The following is a 22,997-nucleotide window of genomic DNA, read 5'->3' on the forward strand; positions in this document are numbered from 1 at the left end:
TAGTTATTTGAGGCAGAGTACTCTAACCAAAATGCACTATGTAACAGCCATGGTAAGTGGTCCTGCAAATGCTTGTCTCCTTGCCGATGTTATTGCTTTGCCTGGAATGTTAATCATATTTTATTTCTAGTAATATTTTAACAGTTTATAAGTAAATTAAATCAAACATATCGGTAGCATTTATTCAATCACAAGTGTGAAAAATATCTACTCTTACTGCGAGTTTATATGCCTGTCCTGAGATTTTGAAGTTTAATGCCATACTGTGGAAAATTCCAGGCAATGCAATATTATCTCCTTGCAGATCAGGCAGACCCTCCACTAGAAATGTTATATATAGACATACAGTATCCTAACACTAAGAGAGAGAGAGAGAGAGAGAGAGAGAGAAAACAACTTTCAGCCTTGAAAAAGTAAAGTATTTCCTTATGATTGCATTCTTTATGTGTATTGTATGATTATTCTGCTATTATGACCATAACATTTTTTTATTTTTATTTTTTTTATTTTTTTTGTACTACAGTTAATATTGCTACTGCTGCTATACAATTGCTATTAAGCATGATAAAGCACAAGCATAATTCTAGTCACATTGGCCTTAGGTGGTGGGAGGGTTTTCTACTTCTGGTTCTACTTCCCTGAGCACATAAACAGCAGCTGCACGTACAGTAAGTAAAACTGATTAAGTTATTTTTTAGCCAAATTAAGTTTTCTGTCTGTTAAAAAATACAGTTCCGGCTGCATCTGTGGGTGTCATGGGCTCCATCCTCGCCCAATCAATGATGTATGCAGCCAAAAAGCACAAAGTCATCTTCCAGACTTCCTATTGAATTAGGTGATTTGTGCCACAAAAACAATTGTAACTGTTAAATACTAGAATTTATTAAAGTGTGGTAAGTGAGTTCAGATTACTTCAACCTTTTATGCTCAAAATGTGCTTTCAGTCTATTATCTGAATTATGACTTTCTTTCACTTATTTTTATTTATTTATTTATTTATTTATTTATTTATTTTGCATCATATTCCTATGTCATAGAAACCCAGTGCAACACTAGGGGTGTTACCACCACCTATTATGTAGTATGCTTCAATAATAACACATTCACATAATACAAATTACAAATTACAAAAAAAACAAAAAAAAACAAAAAAAAACACAAAACACAAAACAAACAATGAATCTTCAAAACAAAAATTATAAAAAGCTTGATTTCATAAAATTGGTCTTTACAATGTGCAGGCACACCAGTGTTACTAAAGCAACATAGTCTGCTCTCATCTCTTTACATACATTTGTTGGCTAATGTAACACACACAGGGTAATCAGAGGGCACTTACAATATAATAAACTTTTACTACTACAGTAGAGTAAGGGTCAATATCTATAACTGACCATAAAAAAGGTGCAGCTGGGTGAATGAGTGCATGTGTGTCAGTCAGTGAGTACAATACTACAACAATCAGTGTTCAGAAATCAGAAATAGAACAATGTTTATTGTCATTGTAAGTATGCTTGCTAAAAACATACTTTGAATATAAATATAAGAATATAAGACAGATGTTAAATACAATTTAGGCTACAGTGTGAACAGAAAAAACAGGTGATAGTCATTATGAGTTCATGAGTCCAACAGCAGAGGGGAAAAAACTCGCCCGAGGAGAGTGGCTCAAATAGTCCAGGGTATGAATCTATACTATGGGTATATAGACCTAGAGTATGTTTGACAAATGTCAGCTATGCGCACACACGGGAACTAACTCAAACTGAGCACAAGAGGGGGACATTACACTACAAACAAACCAAAAGTACTAACTTGGGCATAGTAGCTATAAAGGAAATCATAAATAAGCAAAACAAACTATAAAACCAACCTGTGCAAACAAAATGAGCAATCAAAGTACGTAATCTAAAGAACTGGTTAAGTGAAAAAGTTGGAGGAGAAAAATAATGCACAAAATGCTAAACTCATAAGTGTCATTAGCTTATGGCACTTTTGTTTTAAGCATTGCATTTTAATAGTGAATGCTTACAGTATTGGGTATAATCTGTTCAAATCAACCAGTGAAGCATTTGATTCTGAGGATTATAGTTACCTGTACGTTCTTATAACAAACCCATACTTCTCAAAGTAAATCATATCCATCATAACATACTTGCAAGTACAGTCAATATAACTGAACTTTGGCAAAGGGTGTAACTGTATTTTTGCTGTCACACAGTGCAAAATGACTTCTCCATGATCATGACCAATACCAAAAAGCCTTCCAGCTGTTTTTGGACAGCTCCACTGAACATCAGTCCATGAGAGACTTCATCCACAATGCTCTGCCCGACATACTGGCCAGGTAATGTGCTATACTCACAGGGGTTACAGACTGTACAAGGGCTCCTTTTCTGCACTGGGCCCTGGGTAAACAAGTATTCTTTACCCTTCCCATGGGTTCAGACTTTAAGTCAGGAACAAGTTTCAGTTTGAACCTTTAGCTCTGCCTACTTAGTGCTTTCTGACCACTGTGATACACACAGAAACAACTGTCAGGGACTGTGTAATGCAGTTGTTTCCCTTGATTCTTCTTAACAATGTGTCTGATTGGATGAAAAATTGTGTTTCTGTCATTAGCTTTTGTATTAGTTATTACCCATGAAAAAGCTATGTAAAATTAAAAGATTATATTTTAGTCTTAGTCTTATTTAGCAGTTTTTACCATTCAGTGCATGATGTAAAGCAGTGATGAGACTTACAGCTCTTTTAGGGGATCCAAATCTTTTAGATCAGTTCATTACAAAGAGCCATTAAAAAGACTGTCTCTTTTACTATGTATTTATATGACAGAAGCCAATGTGAAAAGTTATTATAAACTACTGAGAGACGACCAAAGATATGTGTTTAAAATGGTTCAAACTAAGAGTGGGAGCGTGTTTACCCTTTGAAATTATAAATAATCTAAGTAAATAAAACACTGCATTACAAAAATAATCTTTTAAAAATCTACTGTTATTATGCTTTGATGCATATAAAGCACTCACTCATGTCGCCTGCTCTGCTTCTGTGCTGATTATTGTGGTGGTTCAGCGTTAATCAGTATAAAAATGCACACAAATTAGAAAGAAAAAAGATTTGGTTCTTTTAAAAAATGAGATCCGGTTCTTGCCATTCACGTTAAGGAACTGTTCAAAAGAGCCGACTTGTTCATGAACGTCACATCACTAACCTAAAGGTCATATTCCTAGATAAGAACACATTAAAATCAGGTACAGGCCTTTTAAATCACACATAATATAGATAAATTATAGCAGCACTTTTATGGGATCCAAATCTTTTGGATCAGATCATTTCAAAGAGCAGTTCAAAAGACTGACTCTTTTTTTATATTTATTCATATGACAGAAGCCAGTGTGAGCACTCATTTTAACAATAAACCAACCACACAGAGAAATTATCAAGACTAATATTTGTTTTAAATGGTTTAAACTGATAGTGTGTGTGTTTACCCTTTCAAATTATGCATAATCTGAATTAAAAATTGATCAGCAACAATAATATTATTTTCAAAAACTGACTATTATCATGATGCCAAAAGAGATCCGTTCCAACCATTCACATTAAGGAACCGTTCAAGAGCCGACTCGTTCACAAACCTCACATCATGTCACATATTCTCAACCTTATCTTCCCCATGCAAAGGCTGATATGATTTATAATTATTGTCTCTTCTCAGTGTTGGCAACGGGAAGTCACAGCTAAATGTCATTAGAGTTGGGAGTGGGGCAGGTAAGAACTTGGAGCACTTTGTCTTGTGAACTTTTGCAGTACAGGTCTGTTAATTTAGTCAAGTGCTCTGCTGCAGACCGCTAAGGTGAACACTCATGCCCTAACGATCTGTGATAATGTGGTAATTAAATAACAGAATAAACAGACTGTATAGCCTGTTTACCCAGACTGTTCAAAGTGTATGCGTGTAAGTGTCTTCTTTATATAATATTTCATTTCAGTAGCAGGCTAGTACGTTAATGCACCTGAACTCAGCTATTTAATGTGACCCAAGCAGCAGTCTCTATACTGCATATAGAGAAAGTAGATGCAGAGTTTCCTTCTTGAATAATCCGCCTCTCACCCATGAGTGATGTTATCCTTCGTTTCAGTCAAAGTCATTCCTCTTTATAGCAGCAATCTAGCATGTTCTCTAATGGACTATAAAACCCATTAAATAAAGTCAAAACTCTCCTAAAGGTGTTGTTCAATGTGATAAGAGAGATTCTGCATCTGTCACCAAGTTCTGCTGTCTGGTTTACTTTGTGTTCACAGTTTTCTTTCAACAAAACCAAGAAGAAAATGACTTGTCAAAAGAAGTACCCTGTTTTTTTTTTCCTATTGCTTCAAAAAGAAAAGCATTACGGGAGTGACAGGCTGCATTTTCTGTTTAGCTCCATATCTCCATAGACAAGAGGAGGGTTGTGCATTATAAGTCATGACATTGGTCTCTACACTGTGTAATCAGTAACCAGGCCTGTCACGGTAATTACTGTATTCACTTATTGTAATAGTGTACATTTAGAATACTTTTTGGGGGATAATTGTGTTTTATGGTTTGATTTCAATATCATTATTGTTATATTGTTTATTGTCTATATTTACTTCAATGATATTCTCACTTCAAAATTTGTTATCGTGACAGGCCTAATCATCACTTCCCTGTGATATAGGTGAGATTGACCTGGAGATGATCTCTCAGCTGTGTCTGAAGCACCTAGGGGTGCTGGTGGATAATGAGGTAGTGGAGCCCAACAGCGAGCAGTTCCATAACTACACAGGCAAGCTGCAAGCTTTAGTGGCACATGAGTAACTATATTTGGTTTGTATATTCATTATATTGAGCTATTGGGAAGTGTACTTTAATTAAATGGACTGAACTGTACTTTAAATTAAATTATGGTGAATTTTATATTATAGCTATAATTATCAACCTACTCATATTTCCTTTTTATTTACAAAGACAAAAGCCAATGTGTGGCTGACTTCATCCACATGGTCCAGGTATGTGTGCATCTCTGACACATCTACAACAGATTCTATTAACCATCCATCCATCCATCCATCCATTTTCTTCCGCTTATCCGGGGCCGGGTCGCGGGGGCAGCAGTCTAAGCAGGGACTCCCAGACTTCCCTCACCCCGGACACGTCCTCCAGCTCCTCCGGTGGGACCCCAAGGCGTTCCCAGGCCAGCCGAGAGACATAGTCCCTCCAGCATGTCCTGGGTCTTCCCCGGGGCCTCCTCCCGGTGGGACATGCCCAGAACACCTCCCTAGGGAGGCGTCCAGGAGGCATCCTGAGCAGATGCCCGAGCCACCTCAGCTGGTTCCTCTCAACGTGTAGGAGCAGCGGCTCTACTCCGAGCTCCTCCCGTGTGACCGAGCTCCTCACCCTATCCCTAAGGGTGCACCCGGCCACTCTGCGGAGGAAGCCCATTTCAGCCGCTTGTATCCGCGATCTTGTCCTTTCGGTCATTACCCAAAGCTCATGACCATAGGTGAGGGTAGGAACGTAGATTGACCGGTAAATCGAGAGCTTCGCCTTCCGGCTCAGCTCCTTCTTTGCCACAACGGACCGATACAGCGACCGCATCACTGCAGACGCTGCACCGATCCGCCTGTCAATCTCACGCTCCATCCTTCCCTCACTCGTGAACAAGACCCCGAGATACTTGAACTCCTCCACTTGGGGCAGAGACTCACCACCCACCCGGAGAGAGCAAACCACCTTTTTCCGGTCGAGAACCATGGCCTCGGATTTGGAGGAGCTGATTCTCATCCCAGCCGCTTCACACTCGGCTGCAAACCGCCCCAGTGCCTGCTGCAGGTCCTGGCTTGAAGAAGCCATCAGGACAACATCATCTGCAAACAGCAGAGATGAAATCCTGTGGTTCCCAAACCAGGCCCCCTCCGGCCCCTGGCTGCGCCTAGAAATTCTGTCCATAAATATAATGAACAGAACCGGTGACAAAGGGCAGCCCTGGCGGAGTCCAACATGCACTGGGAACAGGTCTGACTTACTGCCGGCAATGCGAACACAGCTCCTGCTCCGGTCATACAGGGACCGGACAGCCCTTAGCAAAGAGCCCCGGACCCCATACTCCCAGAGCACCCCCCAAAGGACACCACGAGGGACACGGTCGAATGCCTTCTCCAGATCCACAAAACACATGTGGACTGGTTGGGCATACTCCCATGAGCCCTCGAGGACCCGATGGAGAGTATAGAGCTGGTCCAGTAGATTCTATTAACAGTTGGACATAATTAGACTTACTCTGAGTACACCAGTCACCAGCTCATTATCAGCTCAATCCACAGGTGCTGTACTATGTCCAAAATCCTGGAGCCACCATCAGTTTCTTTCAGAGCCTCTTCAACAAGAATCGAAAGCTGATGATTCTTTTAGCGGCATTTTTACAAGATCTGATTCAGTGTGAATGTTGCCTGTCCAGAATTATATAGAATTATAGTCTCTTCTATATCAGCCGGGTCACTGCTGTCTCCTTTATCAAGCCAGACTCAAACACAGTCGTGCAATCAGATTTGTGTATTTCAGTGACACATTCATTGAGCTCATTGGTCACCCAACATTTTGAACAAAAACTAAATTCTCTCACTTTGGATTAACAAATTCTGCAGAATTCCTGCCGGAGTAATCCCTCAGTCATCCTGATATTATCCATAGTAAAAAAAAATAATAATTCTGTGAACTGGACAAAAGTTTATTCAAGCAGGTTATTCAGTTCTGCTCAGATTACTGGTGAACACTGTCTTATATCTGAAGAGATGAGCCAACTACACTGAAACTAACACACTTATTTGTTTGTTTATTTGTTGGCTAGGTCTATTGAACTACACTAAGTGTCAACTGTGCCTGTCATATTTTGCAGAATGGGTCAGGCCCCCAACTATTAGCATGCTGGCTACCACTATCATTTTCCTTGTTTTGATTTAGGTCTGAGGATTGAGTTATAAATCCAAAATATGACTCTGGCAGAGTTCACACTTAGTGCAGTTCAATAGACCTAGCTAGCAAACAGAAACTGTAAACAAATACAGTGGCTTGCAAAAGTATTCATCCCCCTCGAACTTTTTCACATATTGCCATGTTACAACCAAACATTTAAAAAAAAATGTCTTAGCATTTTATGTGAATGAGCAACACAAAATGGCACACAAGTGTGAAGTGGAAGGAAATATTTTTCAAGATTTCCAATTTTTTTTAAATAAAGAGACAGACATGGCTGTCCACCAAAACTTACAGAACGAACAAGAAGAGCACTCATCAGAGATGCAGCCAGGAGGCCCATGGTGACTATTAATTAACTATTAGTCGTGCACTACACAAATCTGGTCTTTATGGATGAATGGCAAGAAGAAAGCTATTGTTGAAAATCATCCATAAGAAGTCTCGTTCCCTAGAAGTCATTTGGAGGACAAAGCAAACATGTGGCAGAAGATGCTCTGGTATAATGAGACCAAAATCAAAGTTTTTGGCCTAAAAGCAAAACTCTGTGTGTGGAGGAAAAGTAACACTACACATCACTCTGAACACACCATCTCCACAGTCTAACACGGTGGTGGCAGCATCATGCTGTGGGGGTGCTTTTCTTCAGCTGGAACAGAGAAGCTGGTCAGAGTTGATGGGAAGATGGATGGAGCTAAATACAGGGCAATCTTGGAAGAAAACCTGTTGGAGTCTGCAAACAACTTGAGACTGTGGCGGAGGTTCACCTTCCAGCAGAACAACGATCCTAAACCTAAAGCCAAAGCGACAACGGAATGATTTAACGCAAAACATATTTATGTGTTAAAATGGCCGGACCTAAATCCAATTGTGAATCTGTGGCAAGATCTGAAAACTGCAGTTCACAAGTGGTCTCCATTAAATCTGACAGAGCTTGAACTGTTTTGCCAGGAAGAATGGGCAAAAATGTCAGTCTATAGGTGTGCAAAGCTGGTGGAGATATACCCCAAAAGACTTTCAGCTGTAATTAAGCAAAGTATTGATTTAGGGGGGCTGAATACTTTTGCATGCTGCACTTTTCAGTTTTGAATTTATTTTTTTTATTTTTAATTAATTAATTATTATTATTTAATTTTTTTTAATTTTTTTTTTTTTTATCTCGAAATGATGTATCTTTTTTTTCCTATTTCACACTTATGTGCCATTTTGTGTTACTTATTCACATAAAATGCAAATTAAAACTATTTAAATTTGTGGTTGTGACTTGACAAAATTTTTTAAAAGGTCCAGGGGGATGAATACTTTTGCAAGCCACTGTAGGTGTGTTAGTTTCAGTGTAGCTAGCTCCTCCCTTCAGATAGATATAAGGCAGTGTCCACAAGTAATCTGACCAGAACTGAAGAAGTGGCTTGGATGAGCAACGAAATGTCTTAAGTCTAACAATGTTGTCCCATTTAAAGAACAGCTGCCAGACAGGAGATCTATGGTGGGCTAACAAAGTAAGAAATAGTTTCTTCAATGAGGCAAGTACCTGGAAGCAAACGAAACAAGATTGGGCCTAGACTTGATTTTTTACTCCAACATTGTTGGACAAAAAGTTTCCTTATCTTTTTTAAGTACAGGTGACAGTGGCTGGGTGAACTTGGGGAAAACCTTTCGTAGTCAACTGTGCAATACTGAGATTAGTCAATGTCTGACCACTGCAGACATCAAGAGCCTGCTGGACATGCGCAGAGTCCCCTATAAGAGCTACGAGCTGCAGTCTCACATGGACATCACTGAATGTTTCACTGAAGGAGACGAAACCGGAGGGCTGATGTTGGACTTTCTCACTGAGGTCCTGGACTTCAGTAAAACAGCCTCGCCTGAGCTCAGACAGGGGGTGATGAGGCTGACCAACACAATACAATACGACTCTGTACTGGCTGGCTCAAAGTGTTTGGGAATGATCACTATGGGGTATTCTCTGAGTCGTGCACAAAATCTATATTTAAAGATAAAAAACAAAACGATAAAACGTATACTTCACTGGAGGATACATTTGTGTTAAGGTCGGAAAGCAGTGTTGTGCAAAGAGCCAATAACTTAATCTGTTGGCTCCACCTTTTTGTCTCCCTGGTGATTCATAAGTCTAATGCCAGGCTTTACTAAGGTGACTCATGTAATGTAATGGCACTTTTTTATGTGTAATACCACTACAACTGTGAAGTACCAGATATCAAAATATATTCTTCCTGTAGCATGGTGAGAATAAGTAACAGCACAATGTGAGTGCTAGGTGTACCTTAGTAAAGTATATGTAAAAAAACAAAAAACAAAACAAAAAAACCCAAAATGAACTGGGGGAAAATGGTTAAACATGTTATGGTCATTTTAAACAAATGTATTCTGAGAAATACCAGGATTTTTAGTAGATTACACTATTTCATAGTTTTTGCTCTTTATTTTTTAGAAATTTTATTTTATTTTGAGAAATTCATATCCTCCTGGACGCCTCCCTAAGGAGGTGTTCCGGGCATGTCCCACCGGGAAGAGGCCCCGGGGAAGACCCAGGACACGCTGGAGGGACTATGTGTCTCGGCTGGCCTGGGAACGCCTTGGGGTCCCACCGGAGGAGCTGGAGGACGTGTCCGGGGTGCGGGAAGTCTGGGAGTCCCTGCTTAGACTGCTGCCCCCGCGACCCGGCCCGGATAAGCGGAAGAAAATGGATGAATGGATGGAAATTCATATAGCTTTAAAAACTTTAGTTGTTATTAGACAAATATGCCAAAGCAACTGATAAAAACTGTAACAGCACAATCATTACCTTTGCCCTACAGCAGAGGGAGGGTTCGCCCCAGTTGGTTCCGCTTCCCTGTTGTGCGCATTCACACAGCAGCTGCACGTACAGTAAGTAACCTCCGCGTTATGGTGTCATCTGATTGCTCTTCCTTGCCATTGAAACGAGAAATGCGATAGACGGCTGCAGCGTAAAGCACCAGTGCACATGTCACTGGCGATGCTCGAACACAGATTTTCTCTTTTTATTGGTTCTCGCTTTGCTAGTGCCTTTTGTACGCGATGCAATCCCAGTAGGTCAGATTTAGTGAGAAAGCCTCGTGTCTGGTAGTGAGAGAGGAGGCAGAGCTGCGCTCGTCGGACGTGTAGACTGTCTGAGCGTATAGTACTCGTTTTGGGATTAAGTGAACACAATTTTGCAGCACTGAATACGCTATAGCTAGGTCCTGTCTACTCACAACCAGTCACGTTTCATCTGATTGTACTGTGGGTAGCACTTGCCTGCACTTACTGTACTAGCTTAACCGCAGCGTACCATGTTATGAGCCTATTTTCAAACAATTGAACTTTTGCACTTATCAAAGATAAGGTCTATTTTTTCTGCAGCACAGAGTCAGATCAAGTCTCTCCTTCATGCACTGCAGCTGCGCTTGCTCAGCTCTCCTCTCTCTTGCGTCATGTTGTGTTTTTATAAGGAATACTGTAACTAAATAGAAGACCAACTTATACTTTATTTATTTTACAGTGAGAGATGATGGTATTCATTCATAGTTTTATTCATTTGTTGTTTGAAACATTAAAAAAGTTACAATTTAGTACCATAGCACCAAAAACCAAAAAAAGACGGTGCTTGGACTCGTCTCTGTCCTGTTGCGCTCTCTGTACAGCAGGGCTTTCTTTCTCTTGTCCATTACACACAGAGAGGACAAACCCCTTCTTTGTGTGAGTGTGTGCGGCTCACAGACTGAGCGGGGCTCTTTGATGCATTCATTTTATTTCATTTTTTTGTTTTTGTTTTGTTTGTTTGATTTTACTTATACACGTGCACGTGACCTGCGTTAACGTGCAACAAAATAATCAATCGCAGTTAGGATAAAACGCGTTAATGTGCCCAACTGACACTAGAGCAATAGAGGCCCAGATCTACCTCACCAGACAAGACCCAAGGTGTAGGCTGTGCAAAGAAGCCCCAGAGACAATCCAGCACGTAACAGCAGGGTGTAAGATGCTGGCAGGGAAAGCATACATGGAGCGGCATAACCAAGGGGTGGACATAATCTACAGAAACATGTGTGCAGACTATAGACTGGAGACCCCCAGGTCATGGTGGGAAAGTATGTTTAGACTTTGATCAGATAAAGTGTGATTAAAAACAAAGTCAATCGTTTCCGTGTTTATGACTTTGCACGAGAGAGAAAAAAGCGGGTTTTATAAAAAAATATACTTATTGGTTAGACTTTACACTAAAAATAAAACAAAACTTCTAATCAATTTTAATATAAAAATGTGGTACCCAAAAAAACTATATGTAATGCTAGCAACAATTTTTATTAACTTGATAACATCTCAAGGAAATGAACCTGTCCAAATGAGTTACACTCAGGATGGACATGAATTAACTTGTCATTGTAAAATTAATCAAGGGTCAATACTTCAGATTGGCATCATATACAAGCCCTGTAACCCAGAAGCATTAATAGATGGGATTAGTGTAACAGATTCAACTAAAAGCAAGCAAGAAATTGCAACCTATTCACCCCTGCTTGGCATGTATTCAAAAGTATGTGATTCAATGAATGAGCTCCCGAAACAAAAAGAGAATCTTACTGAAATAAAATTGCAGTGCACCTGGTATAACAGGCCCATATGGTCTAATATTGGCTGCATTTGCATTTCATTCCCTCACGGGAACGAAGAGATCAATAATATGGGAAATGCTTGTGAAAACATTACAATGACAGATGCTAATACAACGTTTGCAAATAACAGGCACCTCAGGACATACCAAAATGCCAGTGAAAATAGTCTGACGTTCAATTGATAAAAAATAAATTTAATGCTCTTATGGAAAAGGTTACGTTTACTATAGGAGCAGTGTCCGAACCAAAATACCCACAAGAAACCTACCTAGAGACTATGACTAAGAAATTAAAGAATGAAATGGTGAATGCGATTATTGACGAAGCTAGAAATGTAACCAAAAACATGTGTCCGTCAAACTCATCAAATGTTGCTAAACTGCAAAAAAATCTAAAGAAGAGTATGATGCATTAAAAATGGTCCTGAAGGGAAGTGTTATTTACGTAATGACTGCATTTATTGCTATCTTTTTAACTTTAGGTTGCGTATTGGTCATGGCTATATTGTTGTGTTTGCGATTGACAGAGAACACTAAGGTCATGACCTTAAATCCTCCTGTTTCGGCTTCTAGCTCAAGCTGGGATGTTGAAACACAAAATAGAGAAGATAGTTCAAATGATTAAATTAAGATAAAATTGGATGGCATTTATTAGTAACTGTATCTTGTTATGGCCAGATGGGGTATAGTTCTTATAAAGAGTTATTCATATAAATAAATTATCTAAATAAACGAGAATTTATAAAACTATTCAGATCATTAGATGTTAATAGAAGACAAAGATAATTACTTAATAAATGTGGAATAAAACTGTTGTTAAGAAAATATTAAGCTTGTTAAATTTATAATAATAAATAAAATTAAGAAAAATAAGATTATTAAAAATAATAATAATAACAAATAGAATAAACAATCTTAATTAAGGACTATAATGAAGTAATGCTGATTCCTAGATGGATTTTGAACTCTATCTAAGTTAAGTTCTTTCTTTTTTAGAAATCAAAGACAGGAAGTGGGAACGAAGATAACCCCTTCGAGATCAAAACCCCTTAGAGCCTACAGGTAGATAGCAAAAGACAAAACTGTTCACAAAAGTGACTCATTCTACAAAAATCATAAACTTGACACTTTGAATACAAATTAAAACAGTATCTAAATTATAATACAGCTACTGAGAGGGTAACTTAACAAAACACAGAATATACCACAATGTCTCAATTTGTCACGCTGAACCAATTGGTAGAATTTTGGAATGGCAAAGCACTTCAGGAGGAAGCAGACCCGAAGAAGGCTCAAGAAAACCAGTCCTTCATCCAAGACATAGTTAAGAAATATGTCAAAAAAGGAATGATCCATGGTGGAAAGGATGCCACTGCCCCTACAGAAGAGCAATGGAAGAACATCAAAAACTACTACAAGGAGAAAATTAAACAGTGTCAATTGGAGCCTACAGGAAGTGCTGTAATAAGAAAGATGAATCAATTGAAGATACAAAAACATAAGAATGAGTTGGGACGCCAAGTAAAAATACAAAAGTACGGGAATGAAATGAGAATGGCAAAGAAAATGCACCAATGGGCAAAGGAGATGAAGGAAATTAAAGAAATAAGAGAATTGTCTTCCATTCTAGTTCTCAAGCCAAAGGAGAAGGAAGTGATCTTGAAGGGAGAACTTCTGAAACAAAATTCGAAAGAACCTGCTGTGGGCGTATATCCAACTCTCGAGGAATATAAAACATCACATAATTACGGCACACGCTCTAAAAACAGAAGTTCCTGGGAAGGACCCCGAGACTCTGATGAAGAAGAAGAAATGACAAGCAGTAAATTATCAAAGAAAAAGCAAAAGTCACAAAGGTCACAAAGTTGGGATGAAGACAATACAGATGATGATGTCCCATGCTTTGATCACATGTTACGATATCCAACAAGCCCACCTCCACATAACAAGCAATACAGTGCTGAGATGTCAAGAAAAACTGCTCTACCCCCGCCATGTTCAGCAACTATCAACAAAGATCCAGAACTGAGAAAGTCTTCTGCTTCCATGATGACACCAGATCTAACTACATGTTTGACTCCGAAAATAACTCACAAAGTAGTTGGAGGAGAGTTGGCATTAACGTCAGTTGGAGCATGCTCGAGAGCACTGGAAGAAAAAATAGACTCTGTCCAAAACCAAGTAACTGCACTGACTCATATTGTAGAAACTGAGAAAAAGCTGAAACAAAGTAATGATACAAGACACATGAGAAGACAAGAAATGGTGCTTGACCAAGAGAAAACAATGGAGACAAGCGGAAGTTTGCTGTCAACAACTGAAAAAGATGAAGCTATGGCTGAAGAGATGCTATGGCTGAAGTCTCAATGAAACAAAATGATGAGTCCTTTTCGGTTGATGGAATATTCAGTGGAATTGTTGAAGAGACTCGATATAAAGAAGCATACATCAATGGAATTATCAATCATACACCACAAAGGCAATCTGCATCTGTCTTTCCAATAAGAACGGATGGACTACAAGTCATCTACCAACCATTCTCACTAAAAGACTGGAGTGCTCTAATGTTCACTCTACCAAGGCTGACTAAGGGAGGTGTACCATGGATGAGAGCTCTGCTGAAACAAACGGCTGGAGATAAACTATGTTGGGGAGACATGCAAGCTGCCCTAATCAAAGCCGCTGATGAAACGGTCGCTGAAAACATCGGAAAAGCCATGGAAAGAAGAATGGAAACACGGCTACAGAACAACCATACCATCCATATCTTCTGACACGTGCTAGAAGAAGAACTCAGGACAAGATACCCATACATTGTCACAGAAGAGTTATTGTCTATGCAAATGAGAGACAATGAAGATTATCACGGCTACAAACAATGAGCCACGAACCGATATCATGATGTCACTGGAGAACTAATCGAGCCAGGAACTGGCATGGCAGTCATGTTTAGGTCTGTACTGGTAAATGGTATGCCGAACCTAGTTCAAGAAGCCTTGAAAAATGTATTGAGACTGTACAGTAAAGCTGAAGAAGAATTTGATGCACATTGCAACCATCAAATAAACAAATGGCAGAAGGACAAGAACGAGTCTGAAGAACAGAAAAAAGAGTTGGAACTGGCAGCTGTGAAGTTGCAATTGCAGAAATACCAAGCTGAAGCTAAAGAGAAGAAGAAAGACAAGAACATAAAAGTGATGAGTGTGCAGTCAGACCCTCCTGAGGAAGACATGCTATCTGTCACGAAAGAACTAACAATGCAATTAAAATGATGATGAATGCTCAACAACCACAAGCGACAGCAATGCCACCCAACGTCCAATCAGGTCAACCTATGCCAACACCGAATGTGCCAATGGTGATCTACAACGGCCCCCAATCAAGGAATCAAGAAGGTTTTAGGAACCCCGGCAGAAACAGAAGGCCAAACTACATAAACAAGTCAAATCAAAACGATCAATGTTTCCAGTGTCAAGGAGTGGGACAACTGGAGAAAAGATTGTCCCTTAACATTTCAGAGACAAAGACAAGAGCCAAATAATTTTCAACCATACATGCAACCAACACAGAATTACAACCAACAACAATGCATGCCACCAATGATGCCAACATATCATGCACAGGTCAGAATGCCACAACAAGCAGTTGTTCCAATGCCCCCAGCTGCAAATGGAAGACTCATGAACGTCGGGACTTACAACCAAGGAGCAATAGATGTTCATGGATCCTTGGATGAACACTATGACTACTGAAGGGGCCTGCAGCCAGACCATTTGCTAAAACCATGGAAGAGCAAACCAATGGTGGTCTTAAAGATAAATGGACAGAATATTAAATTTTTGGTGGATTCAGGGGCTATAGTATCCTGCATACGACCAAAATTTCCACTCTCATCGAAGACTATGTTCATAACCGGCTGTGTGGGAGAACCAGAAGTAAAAACCTTTACTGAACCATTGGCAGTAACAATGAATGAACAGACAGTGAAATATGAATTTTTATACTTGCCTGACTGCAGTGTCTCCATATGTGGAAGAGACTTGATGTGCAAATTATCATTGTCAGTGTTGTTTTGCCCTGAAGGTCATAAAATACTCAACCGCTGTGACATGCTGAAGATGCTGAGAAATGTGACTACATGTAAAACCACAGAGATCCTGTACCTTTCTCCAGATACCGCCCAAGACTCAAAGTCACAAGTCACAATCTATTGGACAGAAATACTCACAGATCCAGAAAAAGGAAATACTGCATCAGCATTATGACAAAACTACAAGACATGGGCAAAGTCACTATATCCACTCAGTGAACCTTTTGACCCCTTGCATGTCACTCTATATTACTCCACACTTGATGACGACGCGTATAACGAATTATGGCAAAAGGTGGATGGACAAACTTTTCGAGTGAACTACTCACTCACTACTATTTGGGTCCTCAAGGAATGGCCCTCGCTGTCTCCCTCCCAGAAGAACTGAAACCGTATTTCATGGGAAGTGAAGAAAACACACCTCATGTATCGCTGGCCATAACGAAGCATCATTCACCAAGACAACTTGGTCCAATGGTCAAGCTGGCTTCAAGTCTTCAGTATGAAGCCACTGAAATTGAAGGTGTTTTTTACAACCCGCAACACAAAATATTCAGAATTGTGCCACCTCAAGGCTCTGAAGACAACACAAGAACATCTAAGCAAACCAGACTACGGACGTTTGAGAATCATCCAGATACGGAAATGTATCTTGCACAAGTACCACCACAAATATGGATGATGCACCCAAACAATGTAGGACAGACGAAACATACTGTTAAAGTGCATCTTACCACAACCAAGCCGATATACCATCCCCAATATCCACTCAAAGAAGACCAAGCAGTGGGGATTCAAGAAACTATCAATGGATTACTGGAATCAGGAGTGATATATGAAACAGAATCAGAATATAACACACCTCTCTTTCCAGTAAAGAAATCGGACTTACAAAACTGGAGAATGGTTCAAGACTTTCATCCAATCAACGAGGTCACAGCAGGAGAATCATATCCAGTGCCGGACCCTTACATCGCCTTGAATAATCTGTCGCCAGAGTATAAATATTATACTGTGTTGGACTTGGCAAATGCATTCTTCACAATCAATTTGGAGGCCTCTTTTAGTCCCGGGTTTTTCAGCCACTTCCTAAGACAAGACCTGGCAGATTTGAAGTTCCCAGAGACATGCACTCTGATCACTTATGTGGATGACATCCTCATCGCTGGAAGGACGGTAAAAGAAGTCCTAGAAGCAACAGTACAATTACTCACACATCTGTCGAAGAAGGGGTACAAGGTTAAAAAGCAAAAGATACAAGTTGCAAGACAAACTGTGCATTTCCTTGGACGAGAAGTGTCAAACGGTACCCAAGGAGTGTCTGACAACAACAAGGACGCCTTCTTGAGCACTCCAAAACCAACTATGGTACGTCAAATGCTCAGTTTCCTGGGACTCTGCAATTACTCTCGGGAATATGTTCCTGGCTATACAGAACTCACAATGCCCCTTCAAGAACTCATTAAGCCCCATGGCATGCACAACCCCTCAGCTGAGTTGTACTGGACGATGGAGGCCGAAGAAGCATTCATCAAGACAAAACAAGCTATTTGTGAAGCATGCAGCCTATGTGCTCCGAACTATGACATTCCGTTCCATCTGGATGTGACAGAGAAACAATCATTTGTCCAAGTTGTTCGTTATCAAAAGCATCATCAGAGCAGAAGAGTGCTGAAACACTACTCTTGTAAGTTGGATCTCCATGAACAAACTCAACCTGGTTGTGCTCGTTACCTGGCGGCTCTGGCAAAGAAAATTGACAAGACTTCGCATATTGTACAAAATCATCCACTGGTGGTGCAGTCATATTATAATAGGGCAAAACATGTTTCTTTTACATTTACTCAACTGTAAATGGAAATATCCCAGTGAGAGTAATCACACACAATCACTTATTTTCTTTCTGTTGGCCTTGTGAGATTGAAGAGTTCATTTAGGTCCTAGTGTGAATAAATAGTGCAAAGTTGAAAAAGAAATTTTATCCTGTCCTACTTCATCATCATATACCGCATCGCCCTAGACGGCAGATATAACTGTGTGTGCTGTTTGTAAAATGTATTTATTTATTTTTTTGTCAACAGTACAATGTCTTCTCCATTGAAGTGCCTGGTCCATGATGATGACCGATACCAAAAATCATTTGAGCTGTTTTTGGAGCGTTCCTCTGAACATCAAGCCATGAGAGACTTCATCCACAACACACTGCCCGACATACTGGCCAGGTAATGTACTGTACTGAGTTTTGCAAATGTAACACACAGGCAAACATAGAAAAACATTATCAAAAAGTTAACACCAAAGAGGCATTTTTTTTTTTTTTTTTTTCTTATTTTGGACTGGTAATATAAAGTTTAATCCTATAAAAGACAGTATTTAAAGTGCATATGACAGATTTTTTTTTTTTACCTCATTTGGGATGGATAGTACCTGTGGTAAATATTTATTATAATTTTACATATAAATGTTTTAGGCAAGTTCTAAGTTATAAAATCTCTATTCATGTCTTCATCTTTACAATACAATAGAAAATGCCAAAAATGTCAAAATGCATGATTTGTTGTCTCTTCTCAGTGTTGGCAATGGGAAGTCACAGCTAAATGTCATTGGTGTTGGGAGTGGGGCAGGTAAGAACTTGGAATAATATATGAGTCAGTAAGCAGACAGCCAAGGTGGCCACTCATGCTCTAATCCAGGGGTCATCCAGGAGGCATGACTGAGTAACTGCACAAGCACTTTTTTACCACATCAGGGAGCTGCACTTCATTGTCATCATACTACTTGTCATTTCCCAAGATTATAGTGACACCATCCACTGGTAACACTGGAGTCACTTCACCCTGAAAGAAGTCACGATACATTCAGAACATTAAAGGCCCTGTACCTGATTTTTTCCACATATATTTGAGCAAAATTTGTACTGTACTGCATAAGCAGCTCTTGAGGTCAAAATATGTCAGCTGCATGCTATCTGCATGCTGTGTGTGTTAGCCTGCTTGTTGTTGTTAGCTTTACTGATACGACAAAACTCTGCTCTGGTCTGAGAGTTGTGAAAGGAGCTTATGAACTGATCACGGTGAATAATTGTTCAGAATGCTTAAGGCATAAGTGCATAAGTAAGTGAGGAATAACTTTGGACCTCAAACTGTTTAAAATTAACAGGAACAGGAATGTTAGAGCCAACATCAGAGAATGAATGATGTGTCACGTTACATTTTGACATGTACAGACAAGCGGAGGGTTGTGTGTCAAAAGTGATGGCACTGGTCTCTATACTATGTAATAATCATGTTCCTGTGATGTAGGTAAGATTGACCTGGAGATGATCTCTCAGCTGCGTCTGAAGCACCCAGGGGTGCTGGTGGATAACGAGGTAGTGGAGCCCAGCAGCCAGCAGCTCCATAACTACAGAGGTACATGCTTCAGTGACACATTTTCATTTATTTATTTATTTGAAAGGGACAGTACATTGATACATATAGGTCACCGATGTCCATGGACATAAGGCTTGTAGCCACAGGCTAATTTGCAGACCCCGTCCCTGGTTAGGCTTTTAAAGGACAGAAAACAATACAAATAACACACAGATACAGGACAAAAAACAAAACAAGAACATTAAAAGCATTGGTCCCACTTGTCTCTACTATATCCAGTTTTAGTGTTCACATTTCTGATTTTCTTTAAGCTACTTTTTTACTTTTGTGGAGAAAAGTCTAATATCCGTCTGTGACTTGAACTCCAGAGGCAAAGAGTTCCACAGATGTGAATCCTTCACTGAAAATGCTGTTTGACCCAAAGCTGCGTGGCACCTCCTCACTCTGCAGCTCCCACTCACAGCAGCTCGAGTCCGTGCACCTTCAGTGCTACAAGTCATGCATATTTGTCTGTACATTCACTCATTGTGAAATGAAACAGTGGATATTGGGAACTGTGCTTGAATTAAATTAAATTAGCTGAACTAATAACTGAGAATTTATGCAATTAATTGTTTTAATTATAATGTAATTTAAAATGTGGTGCAAAATGTTTACACTGCCTGGCCAAAAAAAAAAGTTGCCACCTGGATTTAATGAAGAAAATAGGTACGAGCCTCCTCCAGTTGGTCAGATCTAGGTTCAACAACAGTATGTGCTCAAAGAATGAGTTCAGCTGACTACCTGAATATACTGAATAACCAGGTTATTCCAATGCATTTTTTCTTCCCTGTTGGCACGGGCATATTCCAAGATGACAATGCCAGGATTAATCGGGCTCAAATTGTGAAAGAGTGGTTTTAGGAGGATGAGACATCATTTTCACACTAAAACCTTACCTCCAAACCTTAACCCCATTGAGAATCTTTGGGATGTGCTGGGGAAGGCTTTGCACAGCCTTCAATGCAAGATCTTGGTGAAAAATTAATGCAACAGTGGATGAAAATAAATCTTGTAACATTGCAGAAGCTTATCGAAACAATGCCACAGTGAATGCGTGCCATAATCAAAGCTAATGGCGGTATACTGCCTGAGCAAAGCAGTTCTCCAACCAGCCAGCACTGTTGTAGCTGGTAGAACTTGTAAGGATTGTTATTATGTTTAGGGGTCTATGGGTTTAAATGATTAAATATAATAAAATGAATCTAAATGACAATATAGAAAAATGTCAGTATTATCATATTCTCTCTGTTTATTTGATACAGTGATGGTCGGCCAGAAGCCGGATTTAGACTATATCAAGTTTACCTGGAACAAGATGACAGCCTCTGAGTTTGAGGAACAGAGGAGACAGAAAAATGTCACCAAGAAGGCTGACTTCATCCACATGATTCAGGTCTGTGTGCATTTCTGACACATCTACAATAGATTCTATTAGATTTATTCTGAGTACACCAGTCACCAGCTTGTTATCTGCTCAATCCACAGATGCTGTACTATGTCCAAGATCCTGGAGCCACCATCAGCTTCTTTCAAAGCCTCCTCGACAAGAATGGAAAGCTCTTGATTCTTTTAGTGTCAGGTAAATGGACACACTCATGCCTTATTTCAGTGAGCCAACAGCCTTCATTGAGGGAGAACCCAGGTTTTGTCTTAACATGATTTACCGTATTTTCCAGACTATACATCGCTTCGGAATATAAGTTGCACCAGCAAAAATGCATAATAATGAAGAAAAAACATATATAAGTTGCATTGGACTATAAGTCGCACTTTTTGGGGAAATGTATTTTACAAAATCCGAGACCAAGAACAGGCATTTTATCTTTAAAGGCAAGTTATAATAATAACAATAAAATAGACAACAACAGGCTGAATAGCAGTACAGCACTCTAATGTAACACATAGAAAACAAACTGAATATGTGTCTGGTATGTTAACGTAAGATATCAACAGTTAATCAGATAATTATGCTAACATAACATATGTCACAAGGTATTTGTCCACATACATGAGAGACATGAGAGTTCTTTTCACTGATGTTTCTTGTGGTCAAACTTCATCATAGTTCACACCGTAGAACTAGCAAACACATAAATATAATATAAGCTGCGGCTCATATTACATATACACACAAAACTGCATATGAACGCATGTAAAAATATACATACCACTTTGGCCTGCTAGTAATCAATTGTTTCTTAAATAGTCCTCTGTCGGATAAGACTTCACATTAGGGTAAAAAACCTTGCGACCTTAAACTAGACTTATGATAAACTAAACATTTACAATATTGTTCCAAATGAAAAAAGGGGGAAATTAAATATGAAATGTATAAAAGAAAACTAGTTAAGTAAATTTTCTTACAGGTATTACAAACACCACAGCAAAATCTATTGGTCAAACAAGTGAATTGTAACATTTGTATAGTCAATTGTATAGTCAACCGTTACATAATACCTATTTATTCATCTACATGAAGCATAGACAACAAACTGAATACGTGTATGGTATGTTAACATAAGATATTAACAGTTAATCAGATAACTAAAGCATAAAAAAACAAGCTAACAAGTTTACCCTTGATCTCACTCCAAGCCACTAAATCTATTGAATTCTTCATCCTCGGTGTCGCTTCTGAACTCCGTAAACTCAGGAAGTAGATAAAACGCTTCTTCTGCTTCCGTGTGGCTGTTACTTGTAGACAAGCTTAGAGAGCCCTCGCACAGTTGTCAGTATGACAATAACGAAGATGTGAAATTATATGTTTTAATAATTTCACATATAAGTCGCATCTCTGTATAAGTTGCACCCCCGGCCAAACCATGAACCACATTTATTGGAGAAGCAGTTTTGATCTCTCAAACACAGCCAGGTTTAAGTAAAAATTGTGACTCTGTAAAAGCACTGTTGGACAAATGTATGTTTTTCAGGTGACAGTGGCTGGGGGAAGCTATGGGAAACCTTCCGCAGTCAACTGTGCAACACTGAGATCAGTCAATGTGTGACCACTGCAGACATCAAGAGCCTGCTGGACATGCGCAGAGTCCCCTATAAGAGCTACGAGCTGCAGTCTCACATGGACATCACTGAATGTTTCACTGAAGGAGACGAGACTGGAGAGCTGATGTTGGACTTTCTGACTGAGGTCCTGGACTTCAGTAAAACAGCCTCGCCTGAGCTCAGACAGGGGGTGATGAGGCTGCTGCGAGACCCCCAGTGCAGTGTAGAGAAAGAGGGGAAAGTACTGTTCAATAATAACCTTGGAGTCATAGTTCTAGATGCACTCAGTTAAAAAGGCCTTAGTGAAGGCTTTGTGGCACTAAATTGGGTTTGTAAAACATGACATAAATGTAAGATGAGCTTGATCTTAATATATAATTTTTTCCTTAGTAGCATTGAATAAAGTTATATATTTTAGCAGTTTTAACCAATTTATTTTATTACTATTTAATTGTTCAGTACTAGAATTATAACTACAAGCAATTGTATCTTAACAGAGAATCACACTGTTTAAGTACTGAACAAAATAAAAATGTCTTTTAATGTCTAATTGGATGTTTATGGAATAATTGAGGCCAGGGCTTTAGTCTCAGGTAAACTCTTGAGTCCCTCAAACTGTCAGCCACGAATAATGAAATAATTATGCTTTCAAACGGTGTAAATGTTAGTATTTTCTGTGTAGCTTACATTAAGATGTGAGGACATTAAAGGTACTCTGAAACTTATCTGGAGGAGGGTCTGCCACTAATTATAGGAAAAATTAAGCCTGGTGAACCAATGAGACTGCACAGCCAGTCACAGAACAAGGCTTAACGACAATGGAGCCTCAAAATACTGCCATCTAGGAAAATTACATGG

At 39.4% G+C, this 22,997-nt stretch overlaps 2 protein-coding genes and 1 pseudogene across 4 annotated transcripts in view; all 3 read left to right on the top strand.

The window, feature by feature from the left end:
- Positions 1-31: 31 nt before the first annotated feature.
- LOC117388951 (histamine N-methyltransferase-like) lies at positions 32-12,689 on the top strand (annotated as a pseudogene).
- On the top strand, positions 656-22,464 carry LOC117389298 (histamine N-methyltransferase-like). 3 transcript variants are annotated; one of them, XM_055230881.1, is made up of 7 exons: positions 656-668; positions 17,808-17,948; positions 18,298-18,350; positions 19,029-19,136; positions 20,402-20,532; positions 20,625-20,718; positions 22,070-22,464. In XM_055230881.1, exons 2-7 carry the CDS (start codon positions 17,812-17,814, stop codon positions 22,429-22,431), a joined length of 885 nt encoding a protein of 294 aa, XP_055086856.1. In that variant the 5' UTR covers positions 656-668; positions 17,808-17,811; the 3' UTR covers positions 22,432-22,464. The 3 variants fall into 3 exon arrangements, with proteins under 3 accessions (XP_055086856.1, XP_033842841.1, XP_033842840.1); XM_033986950.2 differs by lacking the exon at positions 656-668 and adding an exon at positions 9,835-9,889; XM_033986949.2 differs by lacking the exon at positions 656-668 and adding an exon at positions 12,633-12,698.
- The window catches only part of LOC117389406 (UDP-glucuronosyltransferase-like), a 136,056-nt gene continuing 135,319 nt past the window's right edge, over positions 22,261-22,997 (top strand). The window contains exon 1 of the mRNA XM_055230879.1: positions 22,261-22,265. The gene's annotated coding sequence lies outside the window, so the exon portion shown is untranslated. The remainder of the gene's footprint in view (positions 22,266-22,997) is intronic.

Source organism: Periophthalmus magnuspinnatus, chromosome 21 (assembly GCF_009829125.3).
Source record: "Periophthalmus magnuspinnatus isolate fPerMag1 chromosome 21, fPerMag1.2.pri, whole genome shotgun sequence".
NCBI lineage: Eukaryota > Metazoa > Chordata > Actinopteri > Gobiiformes > Gobiidae > Periophthalmus > Periophthalmus magnuspinnatus.